Source organism: Desmodus rotundus, chromosome 1 (assembly GCF_022682495.2).
Source record: "Desmodus rotundus isolate HL8 chromosome 1, HLdesRot8A.1, whole genome shotgun sequence".
NCBI lineage: Eukaryota > Metazoa > Chordata > Mammalia > Chiroptera > Phyllostomidae > Desmodus > Desmodus rotundus.
This window is the reverse complement of record NC_071387.1, coordinates 200,451,768-200,472,174: the sequence shown is the minus strand read 5'-3', so window position 1 is coordinate 200,472,174 and position 20,407 is coordinate 200,451,768. Positions and strand designations below refer to the sequence as shown.

At 47.3% G+C, this 20,407-nt stretch overlaps 1 protein-coding gene across 7 annotated transcripts in view; it reads left to right on the top strand.

The window, feature by feature from the left end:
• Positions 1–687: 687 nt before the first annotated feature.
• The window catches only part of CAPSL (calcyphosine like), a 29,388-nt gene continuing 9,668 nt past the window's right edge, over positions 688–20,407 (top strand). For 2 of the 7 annotated variants that reach the window (XM_045186407.2, XM_024578364.3), the window contains exons 1-3: positions 11,316–11,452; positions 17,194–17,371; positions 17,657–17,866. In XM_045186407.2, the coding sequence (XP_045042342.2) occupies positions 11,316–11,452; positions 17,194–17,371; positions 17,657–17,866 (525 nt within the window). Of the gene's footprint in view, positions 771–1,441; positions 1,463–1,714; positions 1,771–11,315; positions 11,453–17,193; positions 17,372–17,656; positions 17,867–20,407 lie in introns of those variants that run through there. The other 5 variants (XR_008425613.1, XR_008425612.2, XM_045186406.2 and 2 more) reach the window with 5 other exon arrangements.

The window sequence follows — 20,407 nt, the reverse complement described above, 5'->3', positions numbered from 1 at the left end:
GGAAAGCACGATCTTTTCAGCACGTTGCACTGGAACACTTGTACGTCTGAATGGAGTCTGAGCTTTACTTCATAGCGTGCACAAAAGACATTGCCTGTGACTTCATACCATACGCGGAAATTAACCCAAAGTGTATCATAGACCTAAAAATAAATGCCAGACCCATAAAAATTCTAAAAGAAAGTCTTTGTAACTGTACAGTAGGCACAGGTGGAAATGGTGTCCTACCGGTGTGCGATGTGGAGCAGCAGGGAGGACTCCCCCCCACCGGAAATCGCACCTGCCAGCTCCCTTATGTTGTGCTTTTAAGTGTCACCGGCGGTGAGCCATGGGGACAACAGAGGGGCAGGGAGGCATTGCCTAAGAGAATTAAGGGAGTTTGCTGAACATTCTCTTATAAAACATGTGAGGCAAGTTCTGATGCCTTTCTAGACACCAAAGAGTTGCCAGCAAAATTTGCCTCTGGCTTCCCTCTCAGGGCAAACAGCTTGGGCTTTCACAGTCCCTGGGTGTTCTAGGCAACAGACTTGTAAACTTGAGAAAAGGCAAGGCCAGTGTAGGGACTGACAGTAACCTGAGCCAATCAGGCTGTGAGTCTGCAGCAGTGATTCCAAGCCATCCAATTGACAGGAGGAGGGTAGACCAGGAGGTGCGAGGATAGGTAGGAGGGAGAAGGCACAAGGGAGGGGAGGGGACCTCTTCCCAGGTGCAGGAGACTGCGTCCATAGTTTCAGTTCCAAGCAACTGGTGGCAACAGGTTAGCATTTAAGGTAAATCAATTTTTAAAAATTTACCATGTTGATTGAATTACTTTCTTATGTTTAGCCAGGGAGAGAGAGAGAGAGAGAGAAGAGAGATGTACATTTTAGAAGAAAACCCTAAAGGTTGATGAGATTCTTGGCTGTCAGTCTGGGGGGTGTGGTAGGGGAATAGCTTAGCCCCAGCGAAGGCTTTGCCCTCTGGGAAGAGGTACTGAGATGCAAATGCCCACTCAGGAAAGGGGAAGGGTGTGAGCATCATTGAGCTGTCACTGTGTAGTGGGTAGTTGAGTGTGAAGTGTTTCGGTGACCTGCTCTACCTGGCTTGTATGACCACTGGTAAAACTCAGCTTCGGGGAGGGTTAAATAAGGGAGGAGGGAGGTTGACAAGGGAGGGCTGAGGAAGAAGGTGCTGGAAATGAGTGGTCCAGGTGATGTGCTGAACTGCCCGGAATGGAGAGCGAAGGAAAGATCTGTGAGAATGAGGCAGGTGATGGCTACGATGGCTCAGGGTCAGGATTCTGGAGGTTCCATAAGGTCACAGGCATCTGTGGCTGGCAGAATGAAACAGGAAGGCGACAGTGTGCGAGGTGCTCTGGGAAAGCATGCGGAAAGCAGCAGCAGAAGGAGGCGGTAGAGATCACGGTGCTCCAGAAGCTCACAGCTACGTGGATGGATTGTCAATGACCTCTGAGGTGGCCCAGGTTGGTGGGGACACTTGATGTGGAGAGGATGTCTCTGAGGCAGGATTTAGAGTGTCAGGGATTTAGGAAAGGACAGAGAATGGGTCCCCATGTGGTGGTGGCATTTCAGAGACTGCGAGCTTCCTTATACTTAGAATCTGGGGTAGGAAGTATCTTTATCCTGGAAGACTGCAGAAGTAGTTTCTTATACAAATTCAGGTACCACCTAGGATGAAGACATTGTACCAAGCAGCCTCATGGGAGGAAACGGATGGCACATCCAGAAGCGGTAACAGAGAAGAGTTAAATTAAGGACAGTTTACAAAGATGTAGGTAAGGCTAGGAGATATTGATAGGGAATGAGGAAGCATGGCGGGTTGCCACAGTGAGGAGGGAAAACTGTCCTTAGGCCTGAAGGGTCCAGAAGAGAAGCGGGTATGGGTCTATGGGGAGAGCTGCCTTTGGTGAAAGATCACGGTCAGCGACCGCTGTTGCTGGGCAGAAGGGAAGTTTGGAACATAAATACCCCAGCGTCTTGCTCCTCCTGTCCTCTGATTGACTGCTGGTGACTCCCATTGGTTGGATGTAGCAGGAAGCCAGGGAAAAAAGACTTCTGGTAAAGGCAGTTGGCAGAGGTCAGCTTCCTGGAGCCCAGGTGTGGAGGGAGAAGGGATCGGGGCGGGGGGCTGGGCAAACAGAACACTGAGCCAACTGTGAAGATTGTCAGTTGTTGAGAGGCCAGTGGGACTTTGGAGATTTATAATGGGACAGGGATTGAGGAAAGCCCGGGTGTCTCTTCACGGCAGGTGCCCTTGGTCTCAGGGGGGCCATGCCTCTGTCAGTAACTTGTGCTGGGGATAGGGTGCCCAGCAGCAAGGAGTGGACGTGTTCAGCTTGGGGAATACAATCCCAGGTTCAAGTGCTGCTTTAATGGTGTTAACTTATGAACGGAGGCTTTACCTGACTTACTGAATTTTCCTTGTAAAATTTTACTCTCCATTCTAATCTCAGACGATTTCGTATAAAAGAAAATATCAAGGTTGCTAAGAGCAGGGCTCTGTATCTCAGACACAAACACGCTGGCTTTGGGAGAAGACAGCATGCAGGGTGGTTACTGTGTTACAGAAAGGGCCACGAGCTGCTTCTCTCGCACCCCCGACGCCGTGAGAATGTACAGCACTTGTGACATTCTTCGGAGCAAAGTCCCTGGCACAGTTCTCGCCATGATTCCATTGCCTCTGGTCTTGGAATAATTTTAAAAAATACATCTTAAAACATGAAGTGAATGAAAGTTTTCCTGTAAACTGAAAAGCGTCGCTTGAGAGAGCAGGGCAGCCTCCACTTGAGAGGTGGGTTGGAGATGCTCTCACGGTCTTTGGAAGCTCAGGTTTGGATGCGTCACCACCTCCAGGCCTCTGACCCTGGCAGCAGCCTCCCGAGGGGGAGGGAGCCAGGTGCAGGCTCTCCAGTGACTCGTGGTGTCCCGGTTCTTGCCAAGTGTGCTTTTGGACTCGGTCTTGTTAACCAGCTTGTCCTAGTTTTTATGTGCGAGTGGTTGGTGGCAACTCGCTGGAAAAGTGACTATTTTCTGACACGTTGCATGTAACACCCTTGAGGGGGGCGGCAGGTTCCAAAGTCCCGTCTCAGAATCTCATTCTGCTGTGCTACCTGAACCTGGACAGTCCCTGCTCCTCCTCGTTCCTCGATGTCCTCATCTGATAAGGTGGGAAGAGCCACACGCCCTCCAATATATGTGGGAGCACTTTGCAAACTATAAGAGTTATCAAAATTTACTTTATACCAGACACACTTTCTGTTCTAAACAAACCGATTGTGAACAACTTGTAAAACACAGGCCATCCCTTTCACAGACATTGAAGCACATAAACAAATGTGTGTGCTGTTTTCCAAAAAATCTTTATTTACAAAACTAGGTAGACAGGCACATTTGGCCAGTGGGTGGTGGCTGGATGTCCCCAGATGTAGTTTATCTTAGGTTATGTTGCCCTAAACTCAGAGTGTCCTTGATACCCGCCTGTGCAAAGGTGGATCTTATTTGCTTTGAGGGATCAGAGATTGAGAAATGAAGAATCATCCATGTGCACACTTCTGCTCCCTGGACTTACCTTAGTAAGGTAACTGAGGACAGCCCATCAGGGGGTGAGCTGGTTGCTCCCTATGTCTCCAAAAGCCCCAGGGTCCTGAGAGCTGACTGGGAGGTGCTCACACCCGGAAAGACACTAGTTCTTCTGCCAAAACTGGCAGAAATTGCCAGTTGCCTACTTACTAGCCAATCTCTTCTTCTTCATACGTAGAACCTGGGGAATGTCAAAGTACCCAGCCTGAAATCAGAGTTCCCAGTTGTCTCAGTCTGTTCAGGCTGCCGTGACAAAATACACAGACTGGGTGGCTTATGAACAACTGAAATTTATTTCTCACAGATCTGGAGGCTGGACAGTCTCCAGTCAAGCACCAGCACGACTGGGGGAGGGCTGTCTTCCTGCACACAGACAGCAGCTTCCAAAGGCCTCACCTCCTAATACTATCATGTTTGGGCGTTAGGATTTCAACCAACGTTTGAATTCTGGGCGGACACACACATTCAGCCCACAGATCCAGCCTTCTTTGCAGGAGTGGCCAATGAGATGTAAGCAGAAGGGGTTGGGTGGCATCTGCTGGCAACCATTTAAAAGGAGCCAACTCATCGGGGAAGTGTGATCTTGCTCCCACCCCTTACCCCTTTCTCTTTTCTGTTGCGTGGGCTGTGGATGTAATGGCTGGAGCTGCTGGGGTTCTTTTGTAACTTTAGGCAACTTTGAGGGGAAAAAACATGAGTAGAAGGATAGTAGTTTCTCTGGAGCTTCACGACTACCTGAGTTACCTCCAGACTTTCTTTTACAAAAGCGGAAAATAAACCTCTATCATTCCCAGAGACAGTCTGTTTCTGTTAGGAGTAGCTGGATGGAATTCCTGCCTGAGAGGCCAGCCCACACCGAGGCCGACACTCTGGTATTGAATGTCTATCCATGACCACTTTGTGATTTTCTGGAAATATCTGTTTAAAGCACCAATTTTCAACCTTTTTTCATCTCATGACATATAAACTAATTACTAAAATTCTTCCCCCCAAATATATATTTTTGCCATCTAACAAAAAATAGATATAATTTTGATTTATTCACACTGGATGGCTATGGTTGTGTTGGCTGTTGTCACTTTCTCACTTGACCATCTAAGGAAAAGAGGTCAGTGCCCCTGACTAAACAGTCAGGTGTTGCGTGTTTTAAAACTTCTCACGCTGGCGTGCCACAACACACCGGCAAAAACACTGCGGTTTAAAGCATGAAGGATACAAGTAATTGGCTGGCTTTCTGATTGGCTATAAAACAAACATTTGATAGACAGATGATTCCAAAATAAGCATTTAAAGTGACTGTAAAATTGTTACTAAGTAAGTGATTTTGGTGACTAATGTTGCAAAAGGGCAGATGGTAGGCAGGGCTGTGGCCTTTGCTCCCATCTCAGAGTGGAGGGAGAGGCACAGCTGGGGTTTGTCCTTTCAGCGGGTTTGAATCACTGAGGCCAAGGCCTCATCGAACCAGAAAAAATGGATAATTAAGAAAAAATACCTGGTAGGTTGGTTCTAAGAGTAGAATCACTGATGCCAGGGAGTCTGGAAGACAAGTTTTCTTTCTTTCTTTCTTTCTTTTTTGGAAAACAAATCCAGTCAAAGTTTTGGGTAGGTTAGATATTTTCTTACTCTGCTTCTTTAAGACCTTCCATCCGGCAGGCTGCCTGCCTCAGAATAGATTGTAAGACATTTCTCGGTAAAAACCCCAGAGACTTAAGGCAGAGCAGAGGGGAAGAGCAAGACGGAGGAAACAGCGAGGAGAGCACTCCTGAGACAGGGCCTGCGGCTGTGGATTCCCAGGGGAAGCTCATCACAACAAGGGCCCTGGAACCCTGGGACCTCTGTGTTTTATTAAACCTGGGTTTATAGTGTGTTGTGTTAGTTACATGGGTCCATGAATGTCATGCTAAGCAGTTTCTCTCACTGTCTTTTGTAGCCAAAAATGCTGAGAGGCTGTTACTGAGAGAAGAGGTTATAATGGAGTTACTCTACCTCTCCTTCCAGTTCTCAGGGGGAGCTAAGCCCCTCCTTACTGGATTGGTAGTTATTTTACCCAGGTAAATGTCAATATCTAGGGCCAACCCAAACACTACAGGAATAAGCTTTTGCCATTTGTTACAGAGAGGAATACTTTTGGCTGCAAGTAACAGTGGCCCTGACCAACAATGGATTAAACAAATAGAAGCTTATGTTTCTCACATGACCGGAGTGTGAAGTTAGGCAGTTGGTTACACTGACTCAGTAGCTTGGTGATGTTAGGGCTCTACGTCGTTATCTCTGATTCCCTTAGCCCTTCCCTCATGATTGCATAAAGGCTGCCATACCTCCAGACATTGCATTTGTGTTCAAAACAGGAGGAGGCAAAGAGATGAGATTGCTCTCTCAGGGCCCTCAGAACTTTCAGTTGAATCTTTTTGGCCAGAACTTGGTTCACATGGCCTCAACTGAAACTGGAATGTATCAAAGAAAGCAGATTGGAATGACCTTTGGATCAACAGTGTGTGGAAAATCATCTGTCAGTCAAATTCAACAAAATTAAAGCTACCCTGAGGAAGGCAAATGCCTCCTTCATTGGTATGGTGTGGTACATAGTAAGTATTTAATAAACCTATGTTGAATTTAGTGCCCAGCCTTGGGTGAGGCAAGGTAGATACCTGGGGGGAACTATTTAAGGAAGCACTCACTCTCAGGCTTGTGCATGTGCAAGGTTGACATTTACCTGATCCTGAGATTGAGGGCCTCCTTAAACGGTGCACATTCAGCACCTACCTTACCTAGCTCTAATCCCACCCACCCCTGAGGCCCAGGTCTTTCTCTGGAGCTGGGCTTCTCAACCTCAGTGTCATGTCATTTGGGCCTGGAGATTCTTTGCTGTCCTTTCCAAGGGCCTCTGAGCGTGTTTAGCAGCATCTCTGGCCTCTACGCTCTAAATGCAGTAGCACCACTCCCCCCTGTTCTGACAACCAAAAATGCCTCCACACATTGCCAAATGTCCCCGGGGGGCAAAAATCATACCCATCTGGGGCCACAGCTCTGGAATATCACCTGACAAATTAGCGCAGTCTCTCATGTAGCTCGAGGTGCCCAGGGTGTGTTTAGATGAACTGAGCTAGATGGGTTCGGTGAGAGAACTCTCATGATTTCCACACGGACACAGACCCATCTCTCTCTCTCTCTTTGGGGGCTTCCTGGTATTCCCAGCAGAAACTACGTCTCCCTTCAAAGTGTCCGTGTCTTTCCTTTCCGACTCCAGGGAGGGGCATCCTGGTCACCTGCCCGGCTACCCTGGGATCTAATGCTTACCCCAGAGGGGCACTTTCCAAGGGTAACCTTCTGCCCGGGTTGTTGTTATCCGTTGTGTAGTAACGACTCATTTAGTGAATGAACTGGGTCAGAAGAGAGGGCAACCTGTGCCTTCAAACGCTGTCCGTGGTGTGGCATTTCAAGTACGAAAAGGTCCACTGAGTCGAATCAAAATTCCAGCCTCACGCCCAGTTCCCAAATAGAGAGAGAAAGAGTAAAAATACCCCATGCCTGTCTTTTCCATGGGGACTGGTCCCTATGCGCAGGGTCACGACCGAGCCAGCAGAGATGGGAATAGTTTTGACTTGGATGTGAACTTGACAGAGGGCAAATACGTGTCGGGCCCCCTGGGAACAAGAGTGAAGCCCCACAAGTTTCACCCGTAACTACGTGCTACAGTGGCTTCCTCAGTTCTTCTCTCTGAAACACAGAATGTTGTCTGAAATCACATGGAACTATTATAGCAACTCCAGGCAGATCGAAATGGCTGATGCGATGGCACAGGCATTTACATTACAGACATGCCTAACAATGTTAAGGTAAAAGTCACCTCACGGCCTGGCTGGCTGTGGGGAGAATGGGCTTGCCGGCTTCCCAGGCGGGAGAGGCCTCTGGAAAGGCTGGACTGCTCTGCGGGCAGTTCTCACGGGCGGGATTCGCCATCTGCTCAAAAGGACAGTTTCCTCACAGTGGGTACAAAGGACTGTTCAGGTGCGTCCCTGCCCAGCCTGCTCTCCCTCCTCAGCCCAGGGTGGGGCGGGGTGCGGCGCAGGTTGGGTGGGACAAGACTGCCTGTCTTCCCTGGGCTTCCACATACTCACAGTACCTTCTTGACACCTATTCTGCCCCCTGCCCCCTCTTACACAAGCCAACTCCCTCTAACGTTTACCAGAGCTCACCACCCCGGCTTCAGCTCCTTCTTGCGACCCTCTTTCTCGTGAAAGAGAAACTGGAGAGTAGCGTCGGAGGACCCAGAGTGGGGAGGGTCCTTCAGAGGGTGGAGCGAGAGGTTTCCTTCGGATTTTGCTTCCAAGAGGATGTGGAAGCACTTGGGAGTTTCTCTTTATGGATGACTGGTGTGTGTGGGGGGGTGCTCCTTGACTCTAAGATCCTCCTCTCTGTTGCAGCTTGTGGGCTGTAGACTCAACCCAGCATTGGGGGAAGGGGAGGAGGGAGAGTTTAGAATGTGTGATTCAGTCCATCGGTGCTAGGAGGCACCAAAGACAACCCAATAAAGTGCAGCTTGATAGTCTTCTACAGAGCTGACTGTCGCCCCGCGGTTAAACGCCCTGCGGGCTCCTGTTGCTCTGAGTACAGAGCCCTGCACCACGGTGTCCCAGGCCCTTTGTGGTCTGCAAAGGTCCCCATTCCACGTACCCGCCCCATCTCTACCCAGCCCACGCTGCCCGAATTTTCCAGTCATACTAAAAGTACTTGCATTTCCCCATTATACTATTTTCTCTTAAACTTTGCCCTTAGCGCTCGGAAACTACACCTTACCCTCCCTTCTTCCATCCCCACGACCCAAGTCTGAGTAACTACCACCTTCCTGGAGGATTAAAGCTTAGCCATCACCACCTCCTCTGCGAGGTCTCCGAAAAGCCCCACTTCAAGTAGGGGTAGCCTCCCTACTTCGACTTGTTGCAGTATTGGGGTCGCACCTCCCCCTCGCGCTGTTTCACTGCCTCTTACCTTCCCTAGCACAGGGCACAGGCACTCGCTAATCTTTTGTAGACATTTTTGGAAGGAATGGATCCATAGCGCGCCTGGCCGGGGGAACTGCATAGACATGACGCCAACACGAGGTGGCGCTGCGGCCACGTGCATTGGGGAAGGCAGCCTATTCCCGGCCTTGGCGCCGGCCTGGCTGGCTGCTCAGACGGGGTCTTCTGAGTCAGGCACGCTCTGGGTAGTGTTGTGTTCTTGGTGACACACATGTGGGGACAGACGCCCGCCCTGGTGCCTGGTGTCTTGGGGCAAACTTCAGAAGCTCTGAGTATCGCCCTTCTTTACCAAGACTCTACCTGAGCCAACCCGACTTCTTCAAAAGTAAATTTTACGTTTGCTGTGCTGCTTAACCAACTCGGACTTCTGTGCTCAAGCTTAAGGTTCTAAGCTATTCAAGGGCATGCTTCTTAGAGCAATCTCCATTCCAGCACTGGTGCCAGAAAGTAGCATGCAATAAATATTACTGTATTTTGCCGTGTGTAATGTGCTCCCATGTATAATGTGCACTCACTGTTTTGGCCCAAACTTTCAGGAAAAAATCTTTCATTTTAATTCAATGTTTTATTTTTTTATATTGAGAAACAAAACTGATTATTGTATTCAGGGTATTATTTTGCATATGGATATCATTATTGCTTTCTAGAGTTACACTTGTAATGCATAAACATAAATAAAAGAATTAAAAGCACTTCTATAGGTACGGAATTAGTACTATCCACATATAATGCGCATCCTTATTTTTCCCTCAAAAATTTGGGAAAAAAGTGCTCATTATACACGGCAAAATACATAGCTATTTGTTAATGAACTGGGTCACTAAAGACTAAAGAGTACAAAAACCATGATTTCATTTATACGTGGAATGTAAAACAAAAAATAACAAATGAACTAACAAAGTAAACAAAAATGAACTCATAGAGACAACAGAATGGTGGCCACCAGAGGGGAGAGGGGGTGATGGGGTGGGGAAAAATGGGGAAAGGGGGTCAAATACATGGTGATGGAAGGAAACTAGACTTTGGGTGGGGAGCATGCAACAGAGTACACAGGTGTCTAATTACAAGGGTGTACACCTGAAATTTCTATAACGTTAGTAACCAATGTTACCCCAATACATTTGACTTCAATAAGGGCATTTTAGGTGTCATGGGGGGCTGGCAGGAGAGAATGTAGCACTGTTTCTGAACACAGCAAATTAGAGTGCAGAGGTAACGGCTTGCATTGTCACTGGGTAGGGGTGGCTGCAGGAGGGAGCAGCAGGGGGTGTCTCCCAACTCGACTGCTCTCCCATTAGTGGGCACAATGGATTAGGTGTTGCGATGTATTTAATGTGTGGCCCAAGACAACTCTTCTTTTTCCAGTGTGGCCCAGAGACACTGAAAGTTTGGACAACCCTGATAGGGAATGAGACTCAGAAAAAAGGAGCAAGAGCAGCGGAGCCCAGCTCTTGGTTTTTGGGAGGTGCTGTCAGAAATGAAGCAGTTAAGCATGTGCATCCCTGAATTATCTATTTTAGTCTGTTTTCTGTCTGAGATTCCTAAGGTTAAATAAGGAGAACTTTGTGGGGTGCTCTTATGGGTTGTATGGGAGGAGGGGAAACTTAGAGGGTGCAAGTCGGAATCTCATCCTAATGTGGCCTTCAGGGGGAGTGCCAGCATTTGGACGGCAGGGGGCGCCCTTGAGTCAAGGTTGGATCCATTCTAACACCATTTTCCTGTATTTTTCTCCACCTTAAATACTGTTTTTTGTATGTCCATCAAGCTTTCTTGCTCTTTTCATTCACAACTCACACGAAAGAGTAATAGAGTAATATATGGAGTGTTCCACGGGAGAAGCAGGCTCATATAAGATTGGTGATTTGGCGGGCAGGAACGGAACTTGAAGATCACCTATTTAACAGGTGGAGAAGGAATGGGGGGGCCTGAGGTTCGTCACCGGAAGCCTTCTGATGAATCAAGACTAGAACCCGGGTCTCCTGACTCCTAACCCCGTGTTTCCACTGTTGCGCCAGTTCTCAGGACCCAGGCCCACCTGCAGGAGCTGGCATATTTCTCATGGGCCTCCCCCACCCTCTCTCCTTTTTCTGGATATTTAAAACACAGAAGCCAAATTGTAGGAAAAAAGCTAAATCTATTTGTTAGGAGGGAGAGAGAGAGTGTATTTACCCTTTTTTTCTGTGCTGAGAACGTAGTTCGGTGTTCAATGGGCATTATTAACCTGTTCATTAAGGAAAACATATGAGTTACTGGTAGGGGTCATTAAGGCCCAGGTGTTGAGAATCTCAGTGAAGACAGAAGCAACAAAAATTAATGGTTGGACCAAAAAGGAGACTTAAACATGCAGCCAAAAGAAAAAAGTAAATTCTAAGTAAAAGAATAAAGCCTAGAAGGAAGGTTGGCTCAAAAGGAGGTTGGAGACAGGGTGCTGCTTCATGAGGAAGGCGTGCTGAGGACCAGCCGTAGGTTTGAAACTGTTGTCCAGGTGGGAGAACGCCGATGTCCTCGGGACCGGGGAGGTAAGTGGGAACTGCGACAGCGCACAGTCGGCAGACCTAACCCAGGGGACTCTGGGAGTTCGCGACTGCCCTCAGGAAGCAAATGAGAGGGTGTGCTACGAATCTCCTTCTCGTCGGGGAGGCTGCCGGCACCCTGGCCCGGCAGAGGCAGGTGGCGAGGCCTGCGTTCTCCTAACGGGTTGTGGATTTCCTCTCAGATGGCGGGCACAGCACGCCATGACCGAGAGATGGCGATGCAGGCCAAAAAGAAGCTCACCACGGCCACCGACCCCATCGAAAGACTCCGGCTGCAGTGCCTGGCCAGGGGCTCTGCAGGCATCAAAGGGCTTGGCAGGTAGGAGGTGGGCCCTGGGGTGGCAGGAGGTGGAGGAGAAAGGCAGGGCTCAGCCTGGTGAGGCTGATGCTAGTGTGGCCTCCTGGGCTCTCAGTTCCTCGACGGTCAAGGCAGAGTTTGGAAGAATTGATATCTGAGGTCCTTTGCAGCCAATTTTGGTTCTTAGTCCCAGATTCAGCAGGGGCCATGTCTGCTACAAGAAAGTGCAGCTGCTGGGAAACTTGAGGTGGAGGAAGAAGCTTGAGCGGGGGTGGGGCGGGGACGACACCTAGCAGGACAAGGAGACAGTGATTGAGACACAATTGCAGAGTTGGCAGCTGCGCTCTCAGGCACTCCCGTCTCTCTGTCGTCCAAGGGCATGGGAACTGCCTGTCGGATAACTAACAGCTCATGTCGGTGGGGCCCCTTAGCTCTGTAGTTGCTGGGCTCTGGCCCCCTGGTAGGGTGGGTAGTCCTCAGGACTGAGAAGGCCAAGGGCAAAGAAACTGTAGGCCCGGCTGACCGAGTGCCTGCCCTGGGCCAGGCTCTGTGCACAGCACCGGGGTCGTGTGCTTGAGCAGGCTCCTCCAGGGCTCAAGAAGAGTGTAGACGAGGAGGCCGAGGGTCACAAAAACAGGAATATCTGCAGTGTGAGAAAGTGTATGTCAGAAGCGTACAGGGTGTGCCCTGGCTGGTGTGGCTCAGTGGATTGAGCGCCAGCATGTGAACCAAAGGGTCTGCGGTTTGGCTCCCAGTTAAGGCACATGCCTGGGTTTCAGGCCAGGTCCCCAGTAGGGGGTGTGTGAGAGGCAACCACACAATGTTTCTCTCCCTCTCTTTCTCCCTTCCCCTCTCTCTAAAAAGTAAATAAATTAAAAAAATATATAAAAGACGTGTACAGGGTATGATGGCAGAGAAATCCAGCCTCACATACAGAGGCTGTGGAAGGCTTCACTTCCAACAAGGTACATACTGAGCATCGGGGATGTCATCGTCAACAATCCCAAATTCTCAGACTAAACCCAGCTCTGTCAGAGCCCAGGCTGTGGGCATATGGCCCTAGTGGCCAGGCTGTCACAGTCCAGTGGGAAGATAAGCCCACCTCCGTTCAATGTCGTATCACTCCAACCTTTCCCTCTCTCATTCTGTGTTCACATCACTGTACTTGGTTCAGGTCCTTCAGGAACACCACCCTCCCTCCCACCCCTGGGCCCTTCAGTCTAGTCCCTCCTGTCTCCAATCCCCTCTCCATCGATCAGCCCTAGTGGCCCCTTCACAGTGAACTAGCCTATTGTGAACAGATACTGTCTCATCCTTGGCCTTTTGCTGGAAGGTGTCCTCTGCCTCCTCCCCTTACTGGTTTTGCCCTTCCCTGAATCTTTTCTCAACTCAAGTGGAGGTTCCTCCCCTCTTTTTTCCCCTCATGGTTAGGCTGGAGTTATGGTGTTTTGAGGCTGCAGAAGAAAAGTACCATTTTCATAGCATCACATCCAGGATGCACACTGTCAACATGATTTCTCACTATTGATGTTGACCTTGATCACTTGCCTGAGACAGTGTTTGTCTGGCTTTCAATGTGAAGTTACTCCCTCCTCTTTTTGGAAGGAAGTCTCTATGCAAAGCCACTAAAATGCAGAGAGTATGCTTTCCCTCCTTGAGGGCAGAGTATGAACATAATATATTTGGAATTCTTCTATAAATCTGTCTCATTTCTGGTCAAGATGGCGGCACAGGAAGACATGGCTCGCCTCTTTGCACAACCACGTCAAAATTACAACTAAAATATAACAGCCATCTCTCAGAACCATCAGAAATTGAGTTGAACAAAAGTCTGACAATTACAGAATTAAAGAAACCACATCCATCCAGACTGGTAGGAGGGGTGCAGATGCAGAACGGGCTGGTCCCACACCTGCGTGTGGTAGATAAAAGTTTGGGAGGGATATCTCGCAAGTGAGCAGTCCCAGTCCCACACAGGCCCCCCAGCCCAGGGTTCCAGTGCCAGGAAGATAAGTCCCCACAACTTTTGGCTGCAAAACCCAGCAGGGATTGAGTCAGTGGAAGAAACTTCTGGAACCCCAAGCAGTTTCTCTTAAGGAACCCACACATGAATTCACCTACTCAGACTCCCTCCCTCTGAGCTCCAGCACTGGGGTAGCAGCTTGGAAGGCACCAGTGACATAAAAGGAGGAACTAAAGTGTTTGGCATCAAGGTGAGCAGAGGCCATTGTCCCTTTTCTAAATCCTCCCTCTATAGAGCTGTCAAGCTGGTGCCATATCTGAGACATTGATTGGAAAATAATGGAGCAAAAAATAACCAATAAGAACAATGAGAAGAAAAAAGAATCCAAAAAAAATGAGGATGGTGTAAGCAACCTCTGGGAAAAACTTCAAGAGGTCCAACATTAGCATCATAGGGGTGCCAGAAGGAGAAGAGAAAGAGTGAGAAATTGAAATCTATTTGAAAAAATAGTGAAAGAAACCTTCCCTAATCAACCCAGCTAACACTGATCTCTGCCTTGGAGATCCCCAGAGACTGCCCCACCCAACTTATGGCCCCATCCACTCTGCTTTTCCATATGAATGGCTTGTCTTGCTCATGCTTCACAACTTCCTGAATCCTCTCAAATAAGAAACAGCTGGTCTCAGTGAGGCCCCGGCCCAGCACTACCAGCAACCAGCCTAGATTCCCAGCCTAGCCTGGGAATCTCCAAGTCCAGCACAAGTAGCAGCCATCTCAGACTGCTTTATAGCTCAGGCAGGGTGGCCCCCCACCAAAGCACAGGTGGGAGCTGACCTTGGCCTGTACCACCCAGGAAACCCCAGGACCAGTGCACATGGTGGTCAGCTATAGACCACATTGGAGCACCACCACCCTGCCCCTGCACAGATGATTCTCCATGGAGGGCGGAGGTTGGTGGCCAGTGATCACAGCCAATCCCTGCAGCTGGCTGGCCTGGATAAATCCCTCCCATTGACCTGCCAACAGCAATCAAGGCTCAACTACAAGAGGAGGGTGTACTAAGCCCACACAAAGGATGTATCTCGAGTACCCAGCTTGGGTGGTAGGCGGGGCTGGGCCACTGGACCCTACAGGACACCTACTACATTAGCCACACTACCAAGACACAGAGTCAAAGCAGCTCTACCGAATACATAGAAACAAACACAGGGAGGCTGCCCAAACGAGGAGACAAAAAAGCGTGGACTGAATGAAAAAACCTATCAAAACTCCAGCAAAAGAGCTAAAGGAAATGGAGAGAAGCGATCTGTCAGATGCAGAGTTCAGAACACTGGTTATACAGATGCTCAAGGAACATAGTGAACACCTCAGCAGCATAGAAAAGATCCAATCGGAAACAAAGGATACACTAATTGAAATAGAGAACAATTTGCAGGGAAACAACAGTAGAGTGGATGAAGCTGAGAATCAAATCAATGATTTGGAGCATAATGGAGCAAAAAAATAACCAATAAGAACAAGAAGAAAAAAGAATCCAAAAAAAAAATGAGGATAGTATGAGCAGCCTCTGGGAAAACTTCAGGAGGCCCAACATTCACATCATAGGGGAGCCAGAAGGAGAAGAGAGAGAGCGAGAAATTGGAAATCTATTTGAAAAAATGATGAAAGAAACCTTCTCTAACTTGCTGAAGGAAATAGATATACAAGTCCAGGAAGCACAGGGAGTCCCAAACAAGACGGATGCAAAGAGACCCACTTCAACACACATCATAATTAAAATGCCACAGGTTAAAGATAAACAGAGAAATCTTCAAAGCAGCAATAGAAAAGTAGTCATTTACCTACAGGGGAGTTTCCATAAGACTGTCAGCTGATTTCTCAAAAGAAACTTTGCAGGCTAGAAGGGATTGGCAAGAAATATTCAAAGTCATGAAAAGCAGGGGCCTACAGCCAAGATTGCTCTACCCAGCAAAGTTATTATTTATAATCGAAGGGCAGGTAAAGAGTTTCCCAGACAAGAAAAAACTAAAGTTCATCATCCCCAAAGCATTATTGTATGAAATGGTCAAGGGACTTATTTAAGAAAAAGAAGAAGATCAAAAGTATGAATTATAAAATGGCAAAAAAAATGTGTGTCTATCAACAATTGAATCTAAAAATCAAACTAAGCAAACATGAAGAACAGAGACAGAATCATGGATACAGAGAGCATTTTGACGGTTGCCAAATGGGAGGGGTATGGGGGAATGGGTGAAGAGGTGGGGGGGTTAAGAAGTACAAATGGGTAGTTACGGAATAGCCATGGGGGTGTAAGGTGCAGTATAGGAAATGGAGAAGCCAAAGAACTTATGTGCATGACCTGGGGACAAGAACAAGGGTGGGGGGATTGCCTGAGGGAATGGGGGGTGCTGGGTGGAGGGGAGCAAAGGAGGAAAATCAGGACAACTGTAATAGCATAATCAATAAAATGTAATTAAAAAATAAAAGAAAAAGGAGAAATCTACCTCTTCTGCCACATTTATTTATTTAATCATTTATTTAAACCAATATGGACTCATGCATATTTATTTTGTACTTTGGGTTGTAACCCAACACTGCTTTATCTTGTTGCTCACGCTGTTCCAGTTTTGGCCTTGGGAGTTCGTTCAGTCGGCTCCTGCGCCCCGTTGATGTATCCCCATCAGTGCAAGGCTGTGTGTGTGTGTGTGTGTGTGTGTTCTGAGCACTTTCTCTCTTTGAGGTACAAGATACTCAGAGCTTACCTCACATATTTTCTGCCCCAGTCTTAGAGTCAGCAGTTTCTCTACGAAGCCCAGTTCCTTTTATTGGAGGATTGCATTAGAAACCAAGATCTCGGCTCTAGATGTGCTTGTTGTTATTGGGTGTTTCTTCTAGGTCCTCTTAACCTGGAGATGTATACACATCTATACATGTGTTCATCCCTAATCATCTGTGTTGATATTAGGCTGAACTTGAGTTCACACTGACGTCTCCAACTCTAGTCTATTACCACACGAATCAGACCATTCTAGCTTCCTCCGCAGGGTATCTGTTAACTCCCTCCCACTCCAGCAGTGGGGAACCTGGCTCCCAGCAGCTGCCATCCATTTACTTAACTGCTCAATTCCAATATTCCTGAAGAGCGACATCAGAATTGTTGGCTCACCCCCTGGGAAGTACCTTCATCACTGACGTCGTCATCGTCAGCAGTGCTGACGTGCGGCCCCTTTCACCTGTAGTCTTACTGACTCGACTCATTTCTGGAGTCACTTGAGTCAGTACCTTCACCCCACCCCTTGCTTTTAGTGAGATTGTTTTAAACTTCTGTAGTACAGTTAGATTCCCTTGTCACAGGCTGCCTTCCTTCCTGGGATCTCCGGACCTTCTAAGTAACTTTTAAAAAGTTGTATACATTAATGGTTACTCTTTGTACTGCAAATTTGTATGGGCTTTAGCAAGTGCTTAATGCCATGTGTCCACCACTATAGTATCATACAGAATAGTTTCATTGCCCTAGAATTCCCCCATGCTTCTTGCCTCCCCCCATCTTTTTCCTGTTTCCATAGTTTTGCCAAAATGTCTTTTAATTGGAATCGCACAGTGCATTTTTTCCAAAGACTTGTTTCCTTTATGAAATGCTGGGAAGAGGCTCTCCAATTTCAGGAGGAGGATTCAGAGAACAATCTAAGACTTGTATTTTACTTTGAAAAACCCTGAGAGTGGTTTTGTTTGTAAATCTTTAGGCTTAACCTTGTTTTTTGTGGGTTTCTTCTTTGTCTGTGTGTGTGTGCTTTTCCAGAGTGTTCCGAATCATGGATGACAATAATAACCGAAGTCTTGATTTCAAAGAATTCGTGAAAGGGTTAAACGATTATGCTGTGGTCATGGAGAAGGAAGAGGCAGAAGAGCTTTTCCGGAGGTTTGATAAGGATGGAAATGGAACCATTGACTTCAATGAATTCCTGCTCACATTAAGGGTAGGTGGCCCTGTGAATCAGCGTGTCTGCCGAGTCTGGCTTTCGCGTGGTTTGGGTTGGCTATCTTGAGGTTGTGTTTTCAGAAGCTGTTAGTACCCCACGAACGTGATGGGCAGGAAAGGGAGAACAGGTGTAGGGACCTGGGGAGCGGTCACAATGCATGTCACTAGTGGCCCACAAACCACTGCACATCGTTGAGGGGAATCAGATATTTTATCACGTAACATACAAAATGGCTCATTTGCTTGTGTATGTCTCTGTATTTTTTTTCTTCTATTTATGTAGCCTCCAATGTCCAGAGCCAGAAAAGAGGTAATTATGCAAGCTTTTAGAAAGTTAGACAAGACCGGAGATGGTGTCATAACAATCGAAGATCTCCGTGAGGTGTACAACGCAAAACACCATCCCAAGTACCAGAACGGAGAATGGACTGAGGAGCAAGTATTCAGGAAATTTCTGGATAACTTTGACTCGCCCTATGACAAAGACGGACTGGTAAGTAAAAGAGCTTCATCTAAGTGAAATTTCTTCTATCCAATTTGTAACTGTAAGTAGGTAGGAAATAGGTTCAAAGCCTTAAAAAATACTTACATTACAGTTGTTATCTGTAGAAGAGAAGTAGATATTTCCCTAGTGACTGACCAGAGAGTTGAGAAATACAGCAGTAAAAAATGTGTGTGTGTGTCATGCACGCAGATGTACCAGTAGGGGATCCAGACAGCTCAATGCCCACACCTAGAAAAGGTGGTACTTTGAGTCAACATTCCATTTCACAGTTACCATATTTACCATGCACAGCTAGCCACTTTCCCACAAGTTAGGCTACAGTGAAAATATTTAACTTCACAAGAGACCATAATTCAGGTTTTTGGAGCATGATTCACAAGGCGTTCAGGACTGTACCTTTTACACGCATTCTCATTTGGCCTTACGCCACGCTCTGCGGAAATGCCATTTAAGGGAAGCTTTCAGTGAAGAGACTGTCAGATAAGAGAATTTGCTCTGATTTAATCTTTAGTAGGCTTGAGATCAACTTGCAGGTTAAAGTACAGTAAGCTTAAAGCTGAGTGAAATAAGCCAGTCAGAGAAAGACAAAGCCCATCGATTTCACTTCTATGTGGAATCTAATGAACCAAGTAAACTAACAGAAAAAATAGACCCATAGATAGAGAACAGACTGACAGCTGTCAGAAGGGAGGGGGTTGGGGGGCTGGGTGAGAAAGTACTTCATAGACACAGACAGCAGTATGATGATTGCCAGAGGGAACGAGGGGTGGAGGGAGGGAGAAGCGGGTAAAGGGGGGATAGGTGGTGATGGAAGGAGACTTGACCTTGGGTGGTGAACACACAATACAATATACAGATGATGTATTATAGAATAGTACACTGAAACCTTTATAATTTTATTAAACAATGTTGTCCCAATAAATTCAATAAAAATTAAAAGAAAAAAGAAAAGACAAGCAGCTACCCCTTCTCCACTAACTTTTATCTTCAATTTACAAATGCATAGCTCAGGGGGGTTAGGAATCTCCATAACTACGTTTAGGCTGAGACCAAAATGTCCTGCGCCTCATCCACAGCTGTAGACGGACTTAGGTGCCTGAAGGCTACGGTGATGGGGGATGAAGCTCCCTCCTGGCTTGATAGTCAGCAGCAGCAGAAGCCCGGGGAGGCTACCCCTGACCCTGTGCCACGCAGGGCACGCTAGTGGGACAATGGGCGGGAGGAAGAGACAGTGGTACTAGGAGGAGGAAAGCAGCCTTCCCCTTCTGAAGGGCATTTCCCCTAACTTTTCCCACAAAACTTCAAGGTGAGTCCTATCGACGAGAGGTGAGGGGGGTAGGAAGGAGAGCTTTCTTTTCTCTCTACTGACATTTTCCTGCCAGGGACAGAGAAACACACGCCACTTTAGACTGAAGGAATAGCAGAGATAGATTTTTAAAAAGTGGGTGGGGGGAGGGTCCTAGACTCCACAGACCAGCCAACTGCTTAGGGACAGAAGTAGCAGAACCTTCCAGTGTTGCTAGTCTTTGATCTGTGGCATGTCAGTGGAAAAATAGTCAACTGCCATTTCCCCAAATTAGCCCAGCTCTGCATGGGACCCCTGGGTGCATTGGCCTCCCCTCTGCAGGTGGTTCCTCCCCGTTGCCAGGGGAAACCTCAGCTGCCCTTTGCTTTAACCCAAGTCAATAGAGCCGGTTGTTGTGATTCAGCTGATTTAAAGTTCCCACCCCTGTCCTTTTGACATTTATCTTAAAATGCCACATTCAGCTCATAAACGTCATTGGGGTTTTTAGCACTTACAGCTCTTACTATCACCTGAGTATCACACACTCTGTGTCGATACCCGACTCGGACTTCGCGTGATCGTCATTTGGGGCTGGTATTAATAACGCAAATTTCTGTCTGCATGGCAAAACCACAGAATCTGATTTGGGGGTGTGGGGAGCTCAAGGATTTACAGTTTTAATAAGTACCCAAGATGACTTTTATTCATGTTCACACTTGGAATTTCGGCCTCTAAAAGATTCAGAAATGCCTGTGTTTAATTACTAAATATAACATACACATGAACCTCATTTAGCGTAGCTACGGATCTGGGCTCCATTTACTATCTGCTGGCATCGTGTTAAGGGCTTTACAGAGATTCCTCATTGAATAGACGTCATGGAAGTGTTTCTGGAAAGTGATGTGTGACTTAAACTTCTGTGCGTTGAATCATATTTTAAACACACAGGGACCTGTCCATGTAAAAAATCTCCGTGTAAATTCTTTTCTAGAGAGAATAATTAGGCCTTACTTTATCTCTCAAATTGAGTTGTTTTCTGTATTAAGACTTCTTTTGGTGAAGTTATAGCTACACTTAAAGCCCGTGCTCTCATTTACGCTTGTAAAACGCAGTTGTTATCCCAATAAGACAATTTAGAGTAAGACAAAAAAGTTAGCATATTCCTTAGCCAAGATTGATGTTCATATTTGCGAACTTTCAATAAGTTAGGCTTAGCTGTCATGTGGCACACAGTTACTGGGGTT